This window comes from Lates calcarifer, linkage group LG16_LG22, assembly GCF_001640805.2.
Source record: "Lates calcarifer isolate ASB-BC8 linkage group LG16_LG22, TLL_Latcal_v3, whole genome shotgun sequence".
NCBI classification, from domain to species: domain Eukaryota; kingdom Metazoa; phylum Chordata; class Actinopteri; family Centropomidae; genus Lates; species Lates calcarifer.
Window position 1 is genome coordinate 12,271,722 of NC_066848.1, and position 21,227 is coordinate 12,292,948.

General features: G+C 39.6%; 3 protein-coding genes across 5 annotated transcripts in view; 1 reads left to right on the forward strand and 2 right to left on the reverse strand.

Moving 5' to 3' along the window:
* Positions 1–10,078, reverse strand: part of LOC108897364 (protein bicaudal C homolog 1) — a 54,478-nt gene extending 44,400 nt beyond the window's left edge. The window contains exon 1 of the mRNA XM_018696944.2: positions 9,555–10,078. Coding sequence (XP_018552460.1) covers positions 9,555–9,747 — 193 coding nt within the window. The 5' untranslated portion in view covers positions 9,748–10,078. The remainder of the gene's footprint in view (positions 1–9,554) is intronic.
* Positions 10,079–12,358: 2,280 nt separating this feature from the next.
* LOC108897366 (ubiquitin-conjugating enzyme E2 D4) lies at positions 12,359–15,216 on the reverse strand. Its single transcript, XM_018696946.2, has 7 exons — positions 15,041–15,216; positions 14,447–14,510; positions 14,254–14,285; positions 13,831–13,908; positions 13,542–13,647; positions 12,808–12,901; positions 12,359–12,715 (listed from the first exon to the last, which is right to left on the reverse strand). Exons 1-7 carry the CDS (start codon positions 15,062–15,064, stop codon positions 12,670–12,672), a joined length of 444 nt encoding a protein of 147 aa, XP_018552462.1. The 5' UTR covers positions 15,065–15,216; the 3' UTR covers positions 12,359–12,669.
* Positions 15,217–17,896: 2,680 nt separating this feature from the next.
* Positions 17,897–21,227, forward strand: part of rgs7a (regulator of G protein signaling 7a) — a 45,932-nt gene continuing 42,601 nt past the window's right edge. Inside the window, exons 1-2 of one of the 3 annotated variants that reach the window (XM_018696971.2) lie at positions 17,897–18,203; positions 19,175–19,293. In XM_018696971.2, the coding sequence (XP_018552487.1) occupies positions 19,216–19,293 (78 nt within the window). In that variant the 5' untranslated portion in view covers positions 17,897–18,203; positions 19,175–19,215. Of the gene's footprint in view, positions 18,204–18,288; positions 18,397–19,174; positions 19,294–21,227 lie in introns of those variants that run through there. The other 2 variants (XM_018696969.2, XM_018696970.1) reach the window with 2 other exon arrangements.

Below are 21,227 nucleotides of genomic sequence, written 5' to 3' on the forward strand. Positions count from 1 at the left end.
CTCCCTGTGAACTGCTTTGGCATACTTTACGCAAGGCTGGCATCTAAACAAAAAGACTCCAGTGCCTGAGAAACGCTTCAATTGCCTCTCCAAGACAACGGTGTTATCTAATCACCAAGTAAGGACTGGGGAAGTATACAACTACAGCAGAAACGGCTGCTTTATGTGCCAGAGAAGCATACTGAGCTTTCAACACAGACTTCTTTATCTTCGTTAAAAGAAAATTGTGAGGTTATTACTATTTTGTGACAGTACAAATCCTGCTTTTGGGATGAAACAGTTGTGATATTTATTTATCATGTGAGATGATTTGTCTATTAGCTGTTTCGTTAGATTTATTTTACACTGTCTAAGTTACTTGGAAAGTAGTCTGTCCGCTAAAACAGATGTGATACTTGGAATCTGATCAAATGTGCAAAATCTTTGATCTTGGCACCAGCTAGGATAGCTGGTCTCATTACAAATGCTATTTTACTTATTCTGTAATTATGCACAAAGTAAGCAGTGATTTAATCCTTGAGATTTTCTTGAATTCAAACACTATTTTGGATCACTTACACTTCTTCCGCAATATATAAGTAACATATTTACATTCTGTTTATGGTAGTTTCCATTGTTAAAGGTGTAGTCCGCCATTTCCCTACTGGATTCAAATTACCTTCTAGTGCACAAGGGAATCCCAGAATGCAGCATGTAATCCAGTATGTAGTATGCACAAAAGCAGATCACAATTGCAAGTTTATTTGGCTGCACTAAAAATAAAAATAAACCTGGTGCTCTCATGTTGTAGTTCTGACAAGGCAGCAGCTCACAAAGTGTTTACCCTAGTATTAAAATGCACTTGCTACCACCAGTGGTTACAGGTGTCACTAAATGAAGCTGGACTGAGATCTAAAGGAATATAACTAGATGCTTTGAAACCAGCAGCACTTCTCTAACTTTTGTAAAGAAGTGAATTCCAATAAAACTGAACACCTGTCAGTGTATATGTGTGCCGAGCAGAAGTCACCTCTGTACTCTGCTCCTCTCAACTCCTGCAGTGTTGCCAAGCAACTGTGCTATCAAATAAATGCACAAAGTGCCAGATGTTCTTTTCTGGCAGACAAAAATAAAAGCCTGCCAGAGAAACTACAACCAACTGAACCCAGGGGTCACGCAGATGACACCGGCTAGAAATAATTAGAAATAGACTTAAAGTTGCAGTGACCTTCTGTGGCCTAAGCTGTTTTCACCATGTCCATAAACACCAAGTCCATTACGACTCCACATTAACACAGACATCTTTACGTCAGAAACATCCAGTTCAGGAAACAAAACATTTAGCATCAAGCCGTTGTTGGTAAAATGTTTGAGTTATCATCTCTTCCTTCATCTCCCATGCTGCCAAGTGATTATACAACACTGTGCATTCCTGGTGCCTGGTATCTACTGTTAGATCCCCCACGGAGCATAGGGAGTCAGTCTCACTTAACAGGCCAAGAGGTGCACTGTAAACATTACATTGTACTATTAGGAAATCACTGACATTTCACATTCATCGGCATGTCAACCATAACACGGTACATCTTTCTGTTAAAGACAGGAGGAATCTGCACAGGGTTTTATTGATGGGAATTCTTTCCTTGATTACCGTACTTGATTACTTAACCTCAGAGTTATCTCCACTGATATGTCAATCACAGTAGTTTATGCATAACAGAACAGCTCTGTGGAAATGAATGTATTTCATTTATTTTATTAACGCCTACTCTTGGACTAACTTGAGCAAAATGAGATTTCCTTTTCTTCTCTTCTCACCCTCTCTCTTTTGTTCAAGTGAAGAATATTCTGTCAAGAGTCAGGAGCAGATCCAGAACGTACTCTTATAAAAATGCTTTCTCTCCAATCAAGGCAAGTGGAGAAAAGGCAGATTGTACTGGATGTTGAATGAGGAGAGAGAACAACAAACCAAAACCTGAGGTTCTCCAAAGATAAACACGGAAAGCTCTTTGGGGGGGGAGTGGTTAAGGGCTGGGTGGCATGCATGCGTGTGTTGTTGCATTTATGTGTGTGTCGTGAGTGCGCACGCGTGCAGCATAAGTCAGGGCTGCACCCCCCCCACCTAAGAAACATTTCTAAAATAGCAACCGCAAACCAGACAGAATGTAAATCTGCACTTTGAAAAGGGTTGAAGAAAAAGAGCTTTGAGGGACGTAGAAAAACAGGTATTCATTTCAGCCCATTTACAGTTCCAGGAGCATAGAAATGGGTCACAGCACTCCAGCTCCACTCGGACTGTTGAAACAGGACTCTCGGTTTTATTTTCTTGAGTAATGAATTACAGGTTTTTCCACGGACTGGAGCTCAATTATATTACAGCTCCTGAAAGCTTCATCATGCCCAGGATGAAGGAATTCAACGCGTAAGCAAAGCTGAATAGAATTGTTTAATTGTATCAGCATGTTTCAGGAAAATCTGGAAGAAAGAGAGAGAAAAAAGGAGAAGGAGAAGGGAAGAAAGAGAGAGAGAGAGAGAGAGAGAGAGAGAGAGAGAGAGAGAAAGAGAGAGAGAGAGAGAGAGAGCGGGAAGGTGGCAAGAGGTAACTGGGCAAAGCCAAATGACGAGTAGAATTCAACAGTTAAATCAACTGAAGGATCTATATAAGAGACTGTTTGTGCTGACATGTTTGCTTACAGTTTAACGGCTGCAAAACATTATATACACAGCAACAGGTAGGGAGATGTTATCAACATAAGAAACATATATTTATTTAAATTCAAATTAGGAAATAATTCTGCTCAACATTCAGCAGACAAAATCATTTTATTTCCTACAACATTTACTGGCATAGACATATGTTAACCATCTCGTTTTGGGAAAAGCTGGCATTTTGGTGGTTCTCAAAAGGTGCAATGGTAAGAACTTCTATTCACTCTGTACTGTCTTCCTGTAGATGTTATTCAGTTTACACCAACTACTCAAAAAAGAATGCAGGTTTAGAAATAATACAGCATAACATGGATTAGTAAGCATCAACTGCAGGAGCTAGCATGGCTAGCAAGCTAACTTCAGAATTCCTCAAGTTGAACATGATACGCCTCTTTAATCCGACACATATTCCCCGTATTCTCACCCTTGCACTAATGTAAACCATGCAGCACCCCTCCTACTCTGCAGCCAGTGCTCATCCAGCATTACATTAGATCAACATGAATATACACTCTCAATACTTCCTGAACAACAGGTCAATCCTACTCTTCCCATCAAAGTGACAACTGAAGAATTTCACTGTTTCACAGGTAAAAGTTCAATCCAACTCAACTCTGCATGAGGCAAATGAGGCAGAACCCATAACTGACAGAAGTGAATGTCTCTGTAGGTAAACGCATCTCTATTTTGCTGACAGTGGCAATTACTCTTCAAGTGGTCCATGACTACAAAATAAGCCCAACTGCTGCTTTGGCACAGCTACAGCTATAACACACACTTTGCACGGAATCCAGTCAGAATCTGGTTTAAGAATCACAATATGTCCAAACGACAGATGACAACCACATCTGAGGAAATGAAGGATTTTCACATCGCAACATGAGAGAAGGATTTTCCTCTGTAGCGCTGGCTCTATCTATATTTTTCCACTCTTTACTTCATTTTTTCCAAAGGGTGGTCTGTGTAAGGTTTTTCTGCTTTTCCACCTTTACTTTCACTTTATACTAGTGAAATATGATGGTACTACATGACATATAGCACTCTAATGGAAAATCAAAGTAACTATAAGTATATTGTATGTAATGATCAGTTATGGACCTCATCATACATCATCAATCAATCAGTATACAATTAACTGTGCAGCCTTACTATCAACTTTTTAGCTGAAAAACTGAGTACAACAAGGTACAAAAACACAAGTGCTTCAGATGTTTGATCAGAGTCTGTTCAGCAATATTTCTGCCTGGGCTTGGCTAGGTTAGAAGGTTAAAGTCAGGATTGTGTTGTAGCGTATGGATAATGACCCGGGAAAGTCCAACTGCTCCATAGTGGATCTGATGGAAGCTGGAACAACAGAGCAGTGTTTGAATGCTCAAGAGGGAGCAATAGAGGGGGAGAACGAGGGAGAGAGGAGAAAGCCTGCAGCACATTCCCCACAAGACACTCACTTCCTGTCTGTGAGTCTTACTCAGCACCCAGGAGGAAGGAGGAGGATGAGGCCCTCACACATACTCCCCTCATTATGTGGGCATAGAAGCCAGAAAATTCATTTCGAAACAATACAGAGAGAAGTATGAAAAAAAATATAATAATCACTTTTTCACCAGAGGGCCCTTCTCAGAGGAAGCATTTCCAGTGGCTTCCAAAAATAATCTATTCATCTTTTGTGCACAATCTGTGGCCTACAAATGAAGTTGTGTGTGAGAAAAATATTTCACCATGCTTATTCAGAGTAACTTCTAGCATTAGCATCCTCTACCCAGAGGATATTAGGTGAAGTATTACACTGACACCATCACTACATACTGAAAATACCTGTGAAAACCGTGTGCTTTCTCATTGCCATATGCAACCGTTTTTCTGGTCTGAGACAAAGCTTCCCAATAATAGTCTGTGGTTTAGGAGCAGGAAAACAAATTAGTTCAATGAAGAAAATGATTCACTTAGACTAATTGTAGGTTGTTGTTGCAGTTACACAGCAAACATGTTGTTACGATGTGTGCACACACTGGCCCCACCAGGAGGCTATGCACAGTCACACACACCACTAAACTCCCATCATTACTAGTCTGAGCAGGGAAACCCACAGCAAGAGCTCTTCAAACTGACCCATGCACAGTGGAGGGCACTGGTAAAGATCCATGGAAAACCTTGTTGCACATGCAGACACACTAAATTTGAATAATCAGGGTTGGAGAAAATGTTACCTCTTTCCCACACTCACCCCTAGTCTCTTAACTTCATAATGAATGTAAAAAAAAAAAAAAAAAAGGCACAAAAGTTCTCTTACACGGTTCCCTGTACACATAAAATTATCTTTCAAGCTTTTCGTGCCTGTGTCAAGGTCTCCAAGCCATTAACTTGGGAGTTCTATTCTAGGGTGCCAGCAGTACAACAGTAAACCCAGATGGCTGTCAGGGTGAGATTTTGTTGTCACTTTACACTCTATTTACCGATCTAAGCCCAGGAACCCTGCGTCCCTGTGAGAGACAGTAAATTTGTAATTGCTTAACAGTTAATAATTTCCATTTTCTCCTGACGCAGACTGTGCCAGGACGGGGGAGTAAAATACGGTTGATTCAAATAAAGGGTAGTTTTAAAGTGTGTACGCTGGGATTTTGCTTCAGTGTGGAGAAATGCTGGTGAGTCACTGACATCTTTTAATGGGCACAGTGCACTTCTGGGTAATTTTTATTCCCCAAAATTTATGCAACCCCTGACTATAGGTCTCTCCACCAGCTGTCCCACTCTGACCCACTTCCTGTACAGGCAGGTTTATTATTAGGAAAACATCTTCAAATTCCTGATTAACAGCCAATATAATCACTATTACAGCCCTAGACTTCAGATACACTCAGGTAAACAAAGTTACAGGAGAATAGATTTTTCTGGCTATACATTAAAACCTCTGATAGTCTAACATATCAATCAATCAATTAGTGAATACACTGCTCGGAGAAGTAAATCAAATAATAGATCAAAATTGATAAAATAGTACAAAGACACTTTGAGATTAATGCATCAGTGTATAATATAAGTTATTCCTAACTATTTCAGACAGGAAAATATTTTACACACATGCATATACAATATGTATAAATTGTATCCATAAACATAGTTTTCAATTCACGTATTATCTGTCTTCTGCTATATGTCCTTTGCTGTGGTATTTTAGGACTCAGTTCCATTGGTGAAGCTGTGACAACTTCCTGAAAACCTTTCAAAAGATTGCATCTTGCACCCTGAGGGAGAAACTGGGAGCACCGTGATTTCACAGCAATTACACAGCTCCTCTACGAGACAACACACCACATAAAATCAATGAACACATAATCTGTTGAGCAACGACTCTAATTGCCATAGTCGTCGGGTTGCCTCTGTAATCCAGTGTAAAAGTTGAACTGACCAAACTCTCAGCCAAGATGTCCATGACAGAAGCAGGTCATCTGGCAGAAACACGAGTGTCAGGCTCATTTGTCTGAGCTAACGTCTGCTGCATCACACCATCATTCCTAGTCATACCAATTAGCTAGCTCCTTATATAAACAATGTCAACACTGAGACAGAGGAGCAAAGGTGATTGATCTAAGCATTCAGGCACTGATCAATCAATCATGAATTAAATACACTGGACACCAAATAGAAGAATCTGATCATACAGCTTAATTATCATACTGTGTACTGGACGCAACTGAAATTGAGCTGCAGCAATTAAACTGAATCCATGAAACAAACCCATAACATCATTTTAGTCCTTGCATACCTTCATGCTGTGGTAACTATTTTACGGTTATCGGTTTTAAAGTAGATCTGCAACGATTAGCCCGTTAATGAATTAGTTAATTGACAGAAAAAAATCTCAGTGATCATTCTGATAACAAATTAAATGGTAAATGTCTTTTCTTATATGACAAATATTCTGTGACTTCAGCTTCTCCAATGTGAGGACTTTCTGTCCTTGTCCTGTTTATAATATTATAAACTTCTTTGGGTTTAGGACTGTGTGTCAGACAAGGATGTCACCTTAGGCTCCAGGTAAATTTACTGCACATTTTTCACTATTTTGTGGCTTCTTATAGAAGAAACGATCAAGAAACTGTTGGCAGATTAATATTAGTTTTGATAATGAAAGCGGTCATTAGCTGCACACTCAATTTAAATGTAATAAGCTATTTTGTCTTCATATTATTGTTATTTAATACTATTTTGAGCACAGTTTATTGATTTTTGTGTTTATCAGTTCACATTTTGTCCAAAATTTGAAAAAAAAAATTAATGTCTCTGTCTTTTACTTAAAAAACACTAATGATTGCGTAGTGCAGGAATGTGTTATCCATTTGCAAAAGAGTCAGTGAATGTTCAGCCATACTGTACACAAGCACAGTGTAATGCACGGCAGCTTCCTTAAAGAACAGTCAGTGACTAATTCATAAAAAGGGTGGCTGTGTATGTTGTGCAGAGCACAAGCAGAGCACTTCCAGAGATTCAAACTATAAAACTGATGTAGTCCTAACACCTTTGATATTTAACAATTCAGAACTGGGTGGTGACAATAACAAAGGAATATGCAGACATGTTACCTGAATCTAGCAAATAAAAGATGCTGAGGTATTGTTGTTTGGGAAGTGATCGCAGCATGAGTCGACCTGTGGCTCTTTGCCGAGGGTCAAGCCCACTTTATTTTCCAAAAGGAAGAAGCCAGAGATACCGTCACAGACAATAAAACACTGAGTAAAAATATACCGGAGTTCCCATAAAATGATTTCATGATAGTCCACATTCAGACCTTCAGAACATGATGTACCACATCAAAATCTACATCTTCTCCAGTCAAAACACAGCCAGATGTTACACAGCTCTGACCCAACTGGATGAGACTAAAAGAGTTATTTATTATCAGATCAGAATTTACACTTACGGCTACAAAACAAAAAGGAGATGAGAATCTCTGAACCAGCCAGTGACTTGAAATAAATCTAGACCACAGCTGTAGCTTTTTGTAGTTATTAATGCATCGTGTGCAAAAAACATCAGATGCTTAGACTGGGTAATTTCTACTAAGAGATAGCCAAGCTAGATATGATGCAACCACACATGTGGAATTCTTCCTGAAGGTTGGAGATCAAAGGTTAAAGCAGTTTCACAGTTGAGATAATATGGTATTTAAACCTGAACCTACAACTTGACCAGAGAGACCAAGAGACAGTGGAACACAGCAGTTACTCCTATTCTACATCCCAGCAGCTATGTCAACATGAGCAGTGTCAGCCATGATGTCATGAGGTAGCGATTGGGAAACAAGACACTGGCAGGGATACAAGACCAAACTAACAAAGTGGATAGATCACACATAACATATACAGACGCACAAACAGACACATTTAGACACACTGCGTGACGTGGCGCATGGTATGTCCGGGACACTCGGATTTAGGGCCGGCCTCTGGTTAAGTTGTTTTCCTGGAAGAGTTTGGGATGACATGGAGCTTTGAGGAATGTACCGAGGAGCGAGGCAGCAACCAGGACATTCTCAAGGGGAACTATGTGTGTGTGTGTGTGTATGTATGTGTATAGGATGAAGCATAAACTTCAAGACCAGCTGCTCACTCAGGATTACTCAAGTTAGAAATCACAACGGACGAGCAGCTTTCACCTTGTTACAGTGATAAAAATGTAAAGCTATACTCATCAGCAATGTGGACACGGTTAATGTGATGCATGTTTTCATTACAGTAAGAGTATAAGTGTTATTGTTCCACCTACGGTCCTGTTTGGCTGCTTCCCAGCTTTGACTTACTGTCTTCCTGTAAAACTGATAAAAGAATCCAGCTGACTTACCTAATGCTATAATATCCCACTCTTGTGTTTTGAAATGTGTGATAAATGACCTCAACCTCTGAGTTTCCAGGGACCTCTCGAGGGAGACTGGCCTGGCCTCTCTTTACGAGCCTGTCATCGCTTGTTTAACTGTTCACTGTCCCTTGCACGTCATTAGAGGACAGATCACACACACTGAATCAATTCCCTCAACCAAAAGAAAACATACAGAAAAAAATGACACTGTACGACAGACAGATGTCTTCTTAAGTAATCTAGTATTGAGTTTTGAGGCTGAATGCATCAGTGACAGTGATGAAATTATAACTGATATATTTCTCTAATGAAAGCTGTTGCTACTGTGCTTGTACACCAACAGTTGTGTTAAAGCCAGCCAAGGCTGTTGCATCAGTTGTTTCTGTATGCAAATGTTTTAATGAGAAGTAAGTGAACTGCATGCTCGGGTCAATTTCAGTTTAGTCTACAAACAAATGGACGCCATGACAGTCTGCGTAGCGACAGCTTGTGGTCGGGGCATGTTACTACCTCCACAGGCACAACAGGACGGGTCATTGATGGTTAACCCTCTCTCATGTATTTGACCCTCCTCAGCTAATTCCGTTTAAACTTTGGTCTTAAACAATCTGCACGCCCATACAACTGTAAGCTCACAGCTTTCTTCTGAGGGCAACACAGCATTTTCTTTGCTTTATGAGGTGATGACACTAACTGAAGCCCCAAATTGACTGGCTTAATTGCCCTAATTGATTAGTTCCGGATCACGCACGTGACACGCTCACGTCCCCTGACCGTGCCTCCAGTGAGTCCCAAAATTTACAGTTACCCAAAGCAGTAATTATGCGCTCAAAGTGTGAATTTATACGTCCAAAATAAACAAAGGGCCGTCAGAGGGCTGCTGGAGTGTGCAGCTTGTCGCAAAACAACGACGAGCAACAATTAGATGAAACGTGGACAGGATGGAAGTTTTAAAAACGCGTGAAAATACTACAGGGTATCACTAATGTTGCACGTAAATATTTTTTTGTTACCTAATAACATGACTTCCAACTTCTTACGGTCCACCCGAAACCTCTCCTCAGTCCACTCCGGATCAGGCAGCGGATGTGGTCCGCTCAGGTCCTCCTCTGATCCCGGGAGAGGAGAGTCGGTGCTGCGCTCGCTGTTGGAGCCCTGGTCCGACTGCTGCAAGTATCCGCTTAAAGTGTCGCACTGGGCAGCCATTGGTGCTGCGCAGCAACTTCTCCGGGGGCCACTGTGTTTTTACTCAAAGTTGAGTTGAACCGAAGCGAAGCGTTGAACTTTTGTAAACTTTTTTTTTCTTAATTCCGTCACTTCGCGGCGTTGTGCGAGCTCATTGCAGCGCTGTCGAGACCTTCCTCTGCAGTTTCTTCAAGCCCCTTCGTTTTCCCCCATTGGGCAGATTTCTAAAAATAGGCAGGAGCTCACTGGTCCACTCGCTATAGGTTGTCTCCCGAGTTAACGGAGCGCCGCGCAGCACACTGCAAACATACCAACCAACTTCTCGGGAAAGTTTCACGTGTCATCCTGCAGAAGAAGAAGGAGAAGAAAAAAAGCGGGACTCCTCCCAGAAACACTTTTTTGAGCATCTACCTCCCCCTGGATTCCTATGAAGTCTCCAAAACTTTAGTATTTGTGAGAAACTTCACTGCATTCAATTTGTGTTACAGTATGGAAGCGCACAACTTTTATGTCTCATTTGTGGGAAACAGTTGAGGGAGCATAACCAATTACAGAAAACGAAATCGTAGTTATTATGAGCTGAAAATTATACTACAAGTCAATATAATACCACGAGATATGAAAATGAAATAACCATAAATGACTGACAGGCTTGACTTTAACATACATTTATATTTCTCCGCCATTTTTTTAGTCTGGCTGGCAGTTTATAATAACACCCCATGTAACCAATTTATTGGTTTAAAGAGGAAACACTACACATCCTGCGAGTGGAGAAAGGAAGCAATACAGGAAAGGAGAAACCAAAACAATGTGCAAGCAAGCCTACATGAAGTACAACAGACTCAAAAAGCGCCACAAAAAAAAACAAAGATGATGTATAAAGTAATACAAAACCGAGATGTATGATATAGGTCACTGAGGACAGGGATGTTTACAATAGTATGTTTGCAAGTCCCTGTAGAAATGTAATTCGCCAGGAAATGATGTTTCCAGTGATATATGGCCTTATTAAATGAGGTTTTCCATCTCTTAAATTTTAAAGGTTCCAGTTTAACTTGTGTCTGTTGGTAATGATCCACATTTTGTATTCTTTCACTAATATTTTTGCAGCATTTGTGATATGTCATGCAGAACACTTGGAACCTGCCAGGCCAGTGGTTAGTGATGTTTTACCCTTCCTGTTGTTATTCTTCACATTTAAATGAACAAATAAAGTTTGGTGTGAATCTCAAACTTAAGATGACCCCCACATCCACAACCTTACAGTGAAAACCGGAGTCTTCTTAACAAAGTAACCATAGAGCTGCAGGACCACGGCTCTCTCTCGCTCTCAGTCTACTTATTGCTCATTTGAAGTTAAAACTTGCATTGTTCTTCGATGATACTGCGATTCTGAGCTTTCTCCACAAAAACACGGACCTTTCAGTGTACCGCAATGGCATGGACACCTTCATCAAGAGATATGACAGCAACTACTTCATTCTAAATGTCACCAAAATACAGGACATGGTCTTTGACCTGAGACAAGTTATTGACCATGAGCCAGTGACCATCAAAAACCAGCTCAGGTGTAATACAGAGGAAAGAACATGAGCCCATACAGAGCAACAACAAACAACAGAATTCCTCTGCTTCCCCTCTTCACTGAATACAAACCTCTGTCATCATGGAGAAGACCCATTGTGTTGTCAATGTAAAATGTATAGCCAAATGTCTCCTTTACATTTCTATGTAACATATATATATGTATGTATATATATACACACACACTGTCTAGCATTGTGCTTATGTCTTATATTTCTAATTTTCTTTGTTTTTTATTCAAAGCAACAGGCCGTAACACTTTTATTATTTTAATCTTGACAAAAACATTGACAGCATTCCCAGAAAATGAGATCAGCTTTACCTGAAAACTGAGCTCAGCTTTGACATATGGACCCAACACCTAATCATGCTAGTAAATTTTTCAGGGTGAAGGCAGTCACCTCATTATCTAAAATGTTTCATGTCAGTGATAAGGAATCCCCAACCATGTTTTTCTTCTGGTGAGTTGAAAAACTAAGAGCCAAGATTTGTGTTACGAGTAGAAAAAGAAAGGTGCTCACCCAACGCAGTAGTCAGATTACATCATATCACCACAGCACTCCAGGGATTAAATATGTGTATGCTCATCTAAGCATTAATTATCAATTGGAGGAGTGTGCTTGCATTTAATCATTAACACTTCTAAAGGAGTTATGAGAGCTGTCCAATTAATGTGTGTACACTGGCTTTGCTGGGTGTACAGTAACTGTGCTGAAACCAGCTGAGGTGGTGATAACAGGTGGTTTAATTTCAGTGGACAGAACATCTCTTCTCATTTTCATTTCATTACCATAACAAGACACAGTAATAGCCACTATCCACATGAATAACCATTTAGCAAATGGACCTAAATTGAATGTAACACAAATATGAAAATTAAGTTGTCCAGGAGAGAAACTGCCTTATGTAAATGGATTGGGCAGTAAAAAGTAAAGGCTACCACCTAGTGGTCATGTGAATAACAAACTGGATTTGTTGGTTTATAGAGGTTATCAGTTTGCAGTTTGATCAGTTTGCTTGTGTATTGCAAAGACACAAATTACAATTAAATTTTGAGTATGCTTTTAATGCAAAACAATGCAAAATAAATTCAGTACAGTCTTGTACAATATAAATCTCTTAAAAGAAAAATACAATCAGGCCATTTCACCACTGATAATAATAATAATAATGCCAATTTAAGGGAAGAATAAAATAAACAGTAAAAACAGTTAAGTCAAGTAAAATCTGAGTAGAGAAAGTGCTTCAAGCGTATAAAACACCTCAGCTAGAACCAGTGTGGATGAGCAGTTGAAACAGTACTGTCATACTTTGAGGTGTTCAAGGATGCGTCATTGTTGCTGAAACTTCAGTCCTTCACATTGCATACCTCTGAGTCCATTCTCTGGCTACTCTGTTGTACCTAGAGAGAACAGAAAATTAGAAATGTTTTCTGGGGGATAGCTGACTGATTTCAGTTTTTACATATGTTGTGTCTTTGGCTATCATACTCACTTTTGTCTGTCCGATTTGTACAGGTGTGCAATTTCTGGGACAAGCGGATCATCTGGATTTGGGTCACATAGCAAAGAGCATATGGATAATAAAACTGGAAAAAAGAGCAAAAATCAGTATGAACATAGGTGTCAATTAAATAAAAGATGACTTTTTTCAACTTCTTGGCTCAATCTCCATATCCATATCCAAATGGACAATGGACACTGATTTCATGCACCATCATATAAAGGTTTCTTAGTTTAGGTCCTTGAAAAAAGTGTAGTTTTAGCCATTACTTTCATTACAGATATTTGAACAGCCCCTACTTTTGCTACTTCAATTGCACAGCACAAAACCTGCAATTTCACAGTTTTCAAAATGACAAAAGCACATAGGGTTCAGAGGTATATTTTTGGATAATCAACCCTAAAAATCCTGTTTTCCTAGAGGCTGGAAATCATTCATTTGGAAGAATCCAGACTTGGTGACAGCAGAGTGATTGCCACAACAAACAGGCTTAACCTGCCTCACTGTATTTGCTATAGACTAAACACACCCAATCTTCACATTTCCTGTCCATGTTATGTTTTGACCCTACATCCGAATTTACCCTGTAGTGTGTCAGATTACACTAAAAAAATCTCTATTTCTGTGTGACTTCAAATTAAACCTCAGATACAAACAAGTTCATACGCAGTGCTGCTGTAATGGACTATACTGTACTTCACAGGAAAAATGCAGATGTTAGTTACCTTTTGACACCGTAAGTGCAGGTGACCACTGTGACCTCAGGATGTCAAGGCAGATGCTACCATTGCCATTTATGTTTGGGTGGTAGATTTTCGTTGTAAAGGCAACCTACGGAAATAACAACCAAGAGCACAGGTAAAATAACCTATTTTACAAAGTGGATTCTGAAGGTGGCTTCCAATTGTTTGTTCTAGAAAATGTAAGAAAATAGTGAAAATTACCTGTTATAATAAGGTGGCTTTCTGAGCTAATCCATCTGAGATAGAATCTGTTTAAGATAAATAATCTTACCTTTGGTGGTTTAAAGGGATAGTCAGTGGGGAAATGGACAGAAAGGAAGAATGCTCCTCCATGATATGGACTGTCATTCTGAAACAGAGGAGTAAATCATTGTTAAATTGTCTATTGCTGTATCCTTATAGGATAAAATATTATTTCCAGTGAAACAACAACCCTAATTTTGATTATTATTTCCCTTTCATTTGTTTAAGATGTCCTTTATTCAAATTAAGATATTATGGTATTTCTCCTCTCCCTGTTGTCTCAATAATGACACAGGCTTCAGTGAATAACATAGGGATAGAGTGTGCCAGTCTGTGCTCTCCATACAGAATAGAAAGTGCTGTAAAGACAACATAAAACACTATTGTCTAGAGATCCAGAAGCAGCTTGGTTTTTTAAAAAATCCAGGAAACTAATCCAGAAAAGGCTCACCGGTCCTATGATGGTGGCTTGCCAGTGAAACACTAAAGGAAACAAAGATAAAGAAACAATCTGTGAGAACGTTGTTTAGTATCAGGACTTTATACACATAAATCAGTTACATTGCAACACAGTCCCCAAAGCACAGGAGTACTGATAACAACGACAGATTACATGTCATGATATGATATACTCTTATACTTACGGTCCTCCCCTACAGGTCCAGCTGAACATGAAGCTGGAGGATCTTTCCGTAGATCATTTAACTCCTGTACAAATAAACAAGAACATAAGTGTTTGACAGCTTCCGCCCCGCTGTGGTGCATGGCTTTAAAGGCATAATACTTTTACAATTACAATACAAAATTACAGATAGTTAATCTGTAAATTAACATTAGCGAACGACTAATATAAACTTCTGGGGGAAAAAATATACGGAGCCCGTATACTTATCAGCCAGAAACACAACTTAAAAGTGCTTTCACATTGCTCGTTTGCTAGGCCAACTTTAGCTGGCTGCGAGGTTAGCTTATTTAACTTTAACTGCTTTGCTAACTGGCTTTAATGTTAATGTCATCGCCACTGGCACAAATATCAGACTTGCTGGTAGTAAAAGCTGTGTAGCGATTTATCACCTGACCTTATATAATTTACAAAACGTTGGTACAATAATCAACCACGTTAAGTTAGCAAACAGATGCTATTACGTGATTGACTGGCTAACGTTAAAGCGACGTTTCCGTATCGCTCCAACCTTTTCTGTACATCAAATACATTAAGAAAAGACGAATAGTATTACCTTTTGTATTCTTTTCAAAGCCATGGCAAGTCGTTCAGATAGGGGAAGCGAAAGTAAGGTGTGAACTTCGACAGCTGTCAGCTACAACTACGCTCACTTTATGCCGACTCGGTGTTGTTTGTTTTGACAAACTGATTATTTCTTTTGTTTCCGCGTTTTTGTTTGACGACGAAGAATAGACCGGTGCACTATGGGACTTTGAGTTTTCAGTAAAGCCACTTAAAGGGACCGTTCATACAAATAAACGGCTACAGCCCATCCCGTCAAGAACTTAGTATATTTAACAATAAATATAGTAAATATATTAAACAAACCTGTAAAAGAACAGGCCACAGGAACCGCGGTCAAACAAGCTGTGATGCCATATTGTAGGCCATTACATCCAAACAGTAATTGATAGTGCACCTCTGTGCCTATTTGTGTTACGTATGCCAGTCACATGGTGTAGCTACTATCACAGAAATTTACTCAACCCCCCAATAACATTTACATCTGTGTATTACAGTTGATTCTGACATATTTCTGCAAAGCTATTACATTTTCACTATTAAAGTGAGACATTATAAATAACAAGGACGCATTAAAAATAAAGCTTTCCTTGCAAATCTGTATAGGCTACAACCCTGGCCAATCACTGTATTGCTATTGAAAGGGTGAAAAATATTGAATAACTTGACCTAACATTGCTGTGAGAAAAATGTTATTCCTCGTGTTTAATGGCTTTCAGTTTTCTTCTATACACAGGGGAGCATTTTAGAGGCCAGGGTGAGGGAAGAAGGATAGATGGCACCATGAGCATGAAATACTGATATATAAAAACAAGGCATGGCAAGGTATTTGTATTATACTGTTCCACCATAGCAACTAAAACCACAGTTAAAGACAGGATAAAAAGGATGGTAAAATGTACTTAAATAGAATTAAATTAAGTAACTCAAATGCAAAATTTAGGTTAAATTTAAGTTATTTTATATTTGATTTAAGTATTTAAGTTATAGTACAGTAACAGTACAGAACAATGACAATGGTATGTTTAATAAAGTATATATATATATATATATATTATAAATATATATATATATATGCAGGATCTAGCTAAATCCGACATAGTGTTTGGTTTTGACTTGAGGCACTTCTAGCTGACTGCATCCTGAAGATCTAAGGGCTATTGAGTTTATATTATTGGAACACATCAAAGATGTATTTTTGCCCTGAGCCAGTGATTTATGAACTAAGCATGGCACTAAAATCTGTCCTATAATTACCTGGAAGCCAGTATAAAGATGTACGAATAGTTCTTGACATCCTTCTGAAATAAAGGCATGAATCAGTTTCTCCATATCTTCTATGGACATGAAATGTCTCATTTCTGAATCCATAATCCATTATGACACCAACATTTTAATTCCACCTTTAGTCTTTTCGTCCAGTTACATCAGTGAAGTAAGTTTGCAGGATTACAGGATGAGGACTAAAAGTGGCTCATTATGGGTTAAATAATAGTGACCAAAGATCTGAACCCTGTGTGAATCTTAATGTCAGAGTGATTAGCTCATCATTGCAGACAACACAGCCCCTGCTTCCTTACAAAATAGTTCTAAACACATGCACGATCCATGTCATACATTATTGTAATTCTTACGTTGCAGCTCACAGGGAAACTAAGTAACTAACTCCATCTTGCAGAGAGCTTAAGTCCTGAGAGAGCAAAGGGGACAGGAAACATACAGGCACATACAGTACATAATGAGAAAGGACACATCTGTCATCATTCATGCGTGGACTGCTGCACACAGATTGCAGCAAATTAAGAGTTTCTCTATTTATTCATTTATCTCTGCAGACCTGCAGTGAATCACAGACACTCATAGATGATTTATAACATTTTCCATCATTTGCAGTCAGCGTTTGACACAGTTTCATGGAGTTTTCTGTACAAACGCTGAATTTGAGTAAAATACAGTGACTGTGCCTCAGGATTAATGTTGATTATAATGTTCAGATTATTTCGAGTTGAAACTGAAACCTAGTTAAGACACATGTAAAAGTGATCTCAACTATAGTGTGGGGGACATGCAGTTTTAAACCACATGCTCATGCTGTATAATAAGAATTCCTCCTCTGTGTTACTACTCTGTCTGGAGGCTGGCACTTCTTGACTGTCATGAAGCACAACGACTGTGTCCATTTATACATAATTTGAAGAGTCTGGACTCAGAGAAGATCTGGGAGTGGCCTGTATTTGTGTTTAAGGTTTAAAGTAATATCACATTTATGTTACATGAATTATATATTAAAGATCTTTGGTTGAAAAGCAGCAAAACCACAATATAAAAAACACTCTATTGCAAGTAAAAGTAATGCATTTAAAATTTCACCTTAAAGTTAGTAAGTATCATCAGCTAAATGTAGGCCTACTTAAAGTTACTAAGTACTAACACTGACCTCACTATTAAATTATAAAATACTATTAGACTGTTATTACTTTGTAGCATTTTGATATATGGTGGTTTGATTCATGCACAGCATTGTGTTTTTATGTGGGGTAGAGATATAGAGCAGCATGTAGTAACGTGCAAGTACCTTTTTTGTAGGTATAGTATTTGAGTAAATGTACTTTGTTGTGCACTATCCCAACAGCACTGTATTATAGGGTACATTTTCAACAGTTTCTCCTCCTGGTTCAGAAAAATGAAAAATGAAATCCGTGCTATATTTTATCCCTTGACCTTTGGTAAAAATTGCATTTGTTAAAATATTAATAGACTGCAAGTCTCGTCTATCTTGGGTCATGCGGCTTTCAGAACCAGCATATCACTGCAGTGCATGACAGCACAATTTGAGATGGAAAAATAGCTGTATGTCTCCAAAACGGGTTGTAATTTATTCCTCACACGCGATTGGTCATGGATCGATGCGCGTTCGCGGCGCTCGGAGGTGGCGCGCCCGTGCTCCTGAGCATCGTTTGGAGAAGAGGAAAGAGATAGAGACGGAGAGAGCCGCTGTACTACACCAAGTGTCCGCCGAATGTCTGCCTCTTCGCGCTGCCAATGAATAATCCTCGCATTCCTATGTCTGCCAGTTGACACGCTGAACGCGAAGGACCAGGCTTCCACCTCTGCACGGATTCAGGAGTCCTATAGCGGGCTGCGCGTTTTTTCAGGTAAGCCCCCTCTGCTTCTCTCCCCTCCCCTCTCTCCCTCTCCCCTTCTCCTCCTCCTCCTCCTCCTCCGGTGACCGATGTCGCTGTGTTGTCTGTGTGTTTACGCGCTATTCGTGATTAAGAAGAGGGACGATAACGGGCGCGAACGTTTTGCAGTAGCTCTCCAAGGTGCTGAAACGGCCAGTAGCTTGTGGTAAGAAAACACAGTATAGTACAGCTAACGGCCTCATGTTAAGAGCAGGTTACATGACTTCGCTGTTTGCATGCTATAGGCTATTTAGTGTTGCAGACTAAACCTCCCAAGGATGTCGTGTGGGTGTCGTTAAGAAATAATCATGAATCTGTAACGTGCATACGATATCTGTTCAATTTGCACAGTCTTGCACGTTTTGGCTGTGGCTGCTCTGCCCGAATAGATGTATCTAAGCTGCATTGTAGAGTAGCCTACCTCCTCCAGGGACGGTGTGTTGTTTTACTGCATTTACCGTTGACAGGCTCCCTTAGAATGCATCTATAGTAGGTGCCATGTAGGAGGTGAGGATCGCTGCTCAATCCTCTGATGTCAACAAACAGGAAAAGGTTATCACAGTTTCAGACACTGATTTTTGTGCATAGTGAATCATTCAGAGAAAAGAGTGATTGTTGTCCTACATGGAGCCAATCATTGCTTTTAGAACTTTTGCCCAATTCACTGGGAATTCACACTGTACCTGTAACCATACCTTGTTCAAAATCAGCCCCCTTTCTTTAAAAAAAAAATGTCCTTGTCAAGACCTTGTGAAATGTGAACACGTGTAGCCAAACAGGAGCTCTGCACATCTGTTCCATGTGGAAATGTCAAATATGTTGAAAGGTGATCCAGGCCACAAGAAGTTATGTAAATTGTTCTCTTCTTGGCAAGGTAAGGGCAAGTCACGTTCAAGCTCCATTGTTCTTCTGATGGACCAAAATATCCATTCTGTCCACAACAGGAGCACCTGACATTTCCTGTGGCAGATTTACTTACTGGATCATGGCACAGACCAACAGCGGTGGGCAGGGGACCAACGGGGTAGCGGATGAGTCCCCCAACATGATAGTGTACAGAAAGGTAAGGTAGCTGCTATTTTTAGTCTGCACGTGTATGTGTGTGCGTGTGTGTTTGTCAGCGTGAGTGTCTCTCTCTTGCATCAATTTACTTGACGATGAGCTGTGCAATGGAAATTGCTAATACTAATGGCAAGACAGTGTTCTTGTGCCATGGTTGATTTAGGGCTGTAACGCTACATCAACTTGATGAGAGCATGGAGAGAACATGCAATTTTTCTTTCACAACATACATGACATGCAATGTAGATTCAGAGCATGCTTACACACACATGTACAAACACACAAACACACAAACACACACACACTCACGATGAAGCACCCTGACATGCATGTGCACATTTCCCAGTAAAACCATCGGCTTTTATTGCTAACACGTTGGACGATGGATTTTTAACTGACTGACATTAATGGAACCGAAAGGAAGCCAAAGGCTTTTCAAGCATTGTTCATTACACTGCTGGTGGTGTATTTCTTCACTGTTAAATCTGTTACTATATTAGAGAATTAGAGAAAGGGAGGGGTGTGAAATGGCCCACTGCTGAGACACCTTAATCCAGTACCGCTCCCAACATCAAATGGATTAATGAAATAATAATCTGCAGGGAAGATAACGTTTGTTTACTTTAAGGTTTGGAGTCTAATTATAGTTTCTTATGGAAACTTTGACACATGAAGTGTGAAATATAAATATATGAGGGTATGTGCACTGCCTGTGATATTTTCTTCTCCCTGGACCAAAAAAGCTAAATTTAAGATTAACCTACAAATAAGCCATTTTCGAAAATTGCTTTTGCTACCATCAGGAGAGGTGTCTGTTCCCTGGTGGCACAGCTATTGTGTAATAGTTAAGGTTTTTTTTCTAATCTGTTTTAGCATTAAGCATGTGGTACATGTTACATTTCTTGCACTAAAAATCCAATGCCTAATTCATTTAAACTAAGGATCATTATTCCAAAATTAAGTGAGTTCGATTCTAGCTTATGGTTCAAATGTATCAAACATCTTAAGTATCACAACAGAGCAACAACAGCTGTCTGTCTGCCTGTGAACATAACATTGCCTAATGGGTAGTGTAATGTTTTACTTCAGTCTCCAATGCACCAATGAAGTGATCATTCTCTCGTCTTACTTGTGGATGAGCAGAGCATTGAGTGAATTTCTTCATTTCATTCTCTCCACCCTTCGGCGAATGCTCCCGTTCCCATCTGCGACAGCCTCTGCACACCGGGAAGAGGATACGCTTAGCATGATATCATAGATTGACGGTCTTTTATAGCTCTCACAGCGTGCTAGGCAATATCACTGCCAGTGTGGGACAAGATTTGCTGGAAGTGTCGCTATGCTTGTAGCAGAAAGGAGCGCTCGCGATTATTTTCCCAAGTCACAATTTTCAGGATCCTTCCAAAGCAAAACAACAGGCTTGGAGACTAGATTGTTCATGAAGAGGGCCAAATATTGAGGATAATGGAGATGGATGAATGTGACTGGTTTTGTCATTCCTTGTTAAGTTTTATTTGAGGAGACAGGGGAGGAAATCATGTCTCTTATTGAATTTCATTTTAATATGAAACAGTATCAAATATGCTAAGGCATGAAAACTAGTTGCATCCTGTATAAGAGCATCAAATATTGACTTGAGGTCTTTCCAGATATTCAATTACATGTGATGTCTCTTCCGTTCTCCTGCTATTGATCTGAAACTCCTGTCTTTTCGATCATGCCATTAAGGATCTGTTGAACCAAATATGTAAATAGGAAAAACATCCTTTGTCCTGTGTGTATTTGGAAGATTTTACCCTCAGGAGCCAGACCTATGTGTTGTGTTTTATTTCTTCAGAATTAAGAGGCAAGAGTGATTTAAGATTTAAGGGGGTGTTTGCTCTCAAATGTTTGGTCAGATTAATATCTTAGTCATGAAGCTTTCGTACGTCCTCC

Coding starts and splice junctions, on each gene's coding strand:
- LOC108897366 (XM_018696946.2), bottom strand. CDS start 15,064: ATGGCTTTGAAAAGAATACAAAAG. Junction 14,511..15,040: donor CTTTGAAAAGAATACAAAAG/GTAATACTATTC, acceptor TTATTTGTACAG/GAGTTAAATGATCTACGGAA. Junction 14,286..14,446: donor TGGACCTGTAGGGGAGGACC/GTAAGTATAAGA, acceptor TGTTTCCTTTAG/TGTTTCACTGGCAAGCCACC.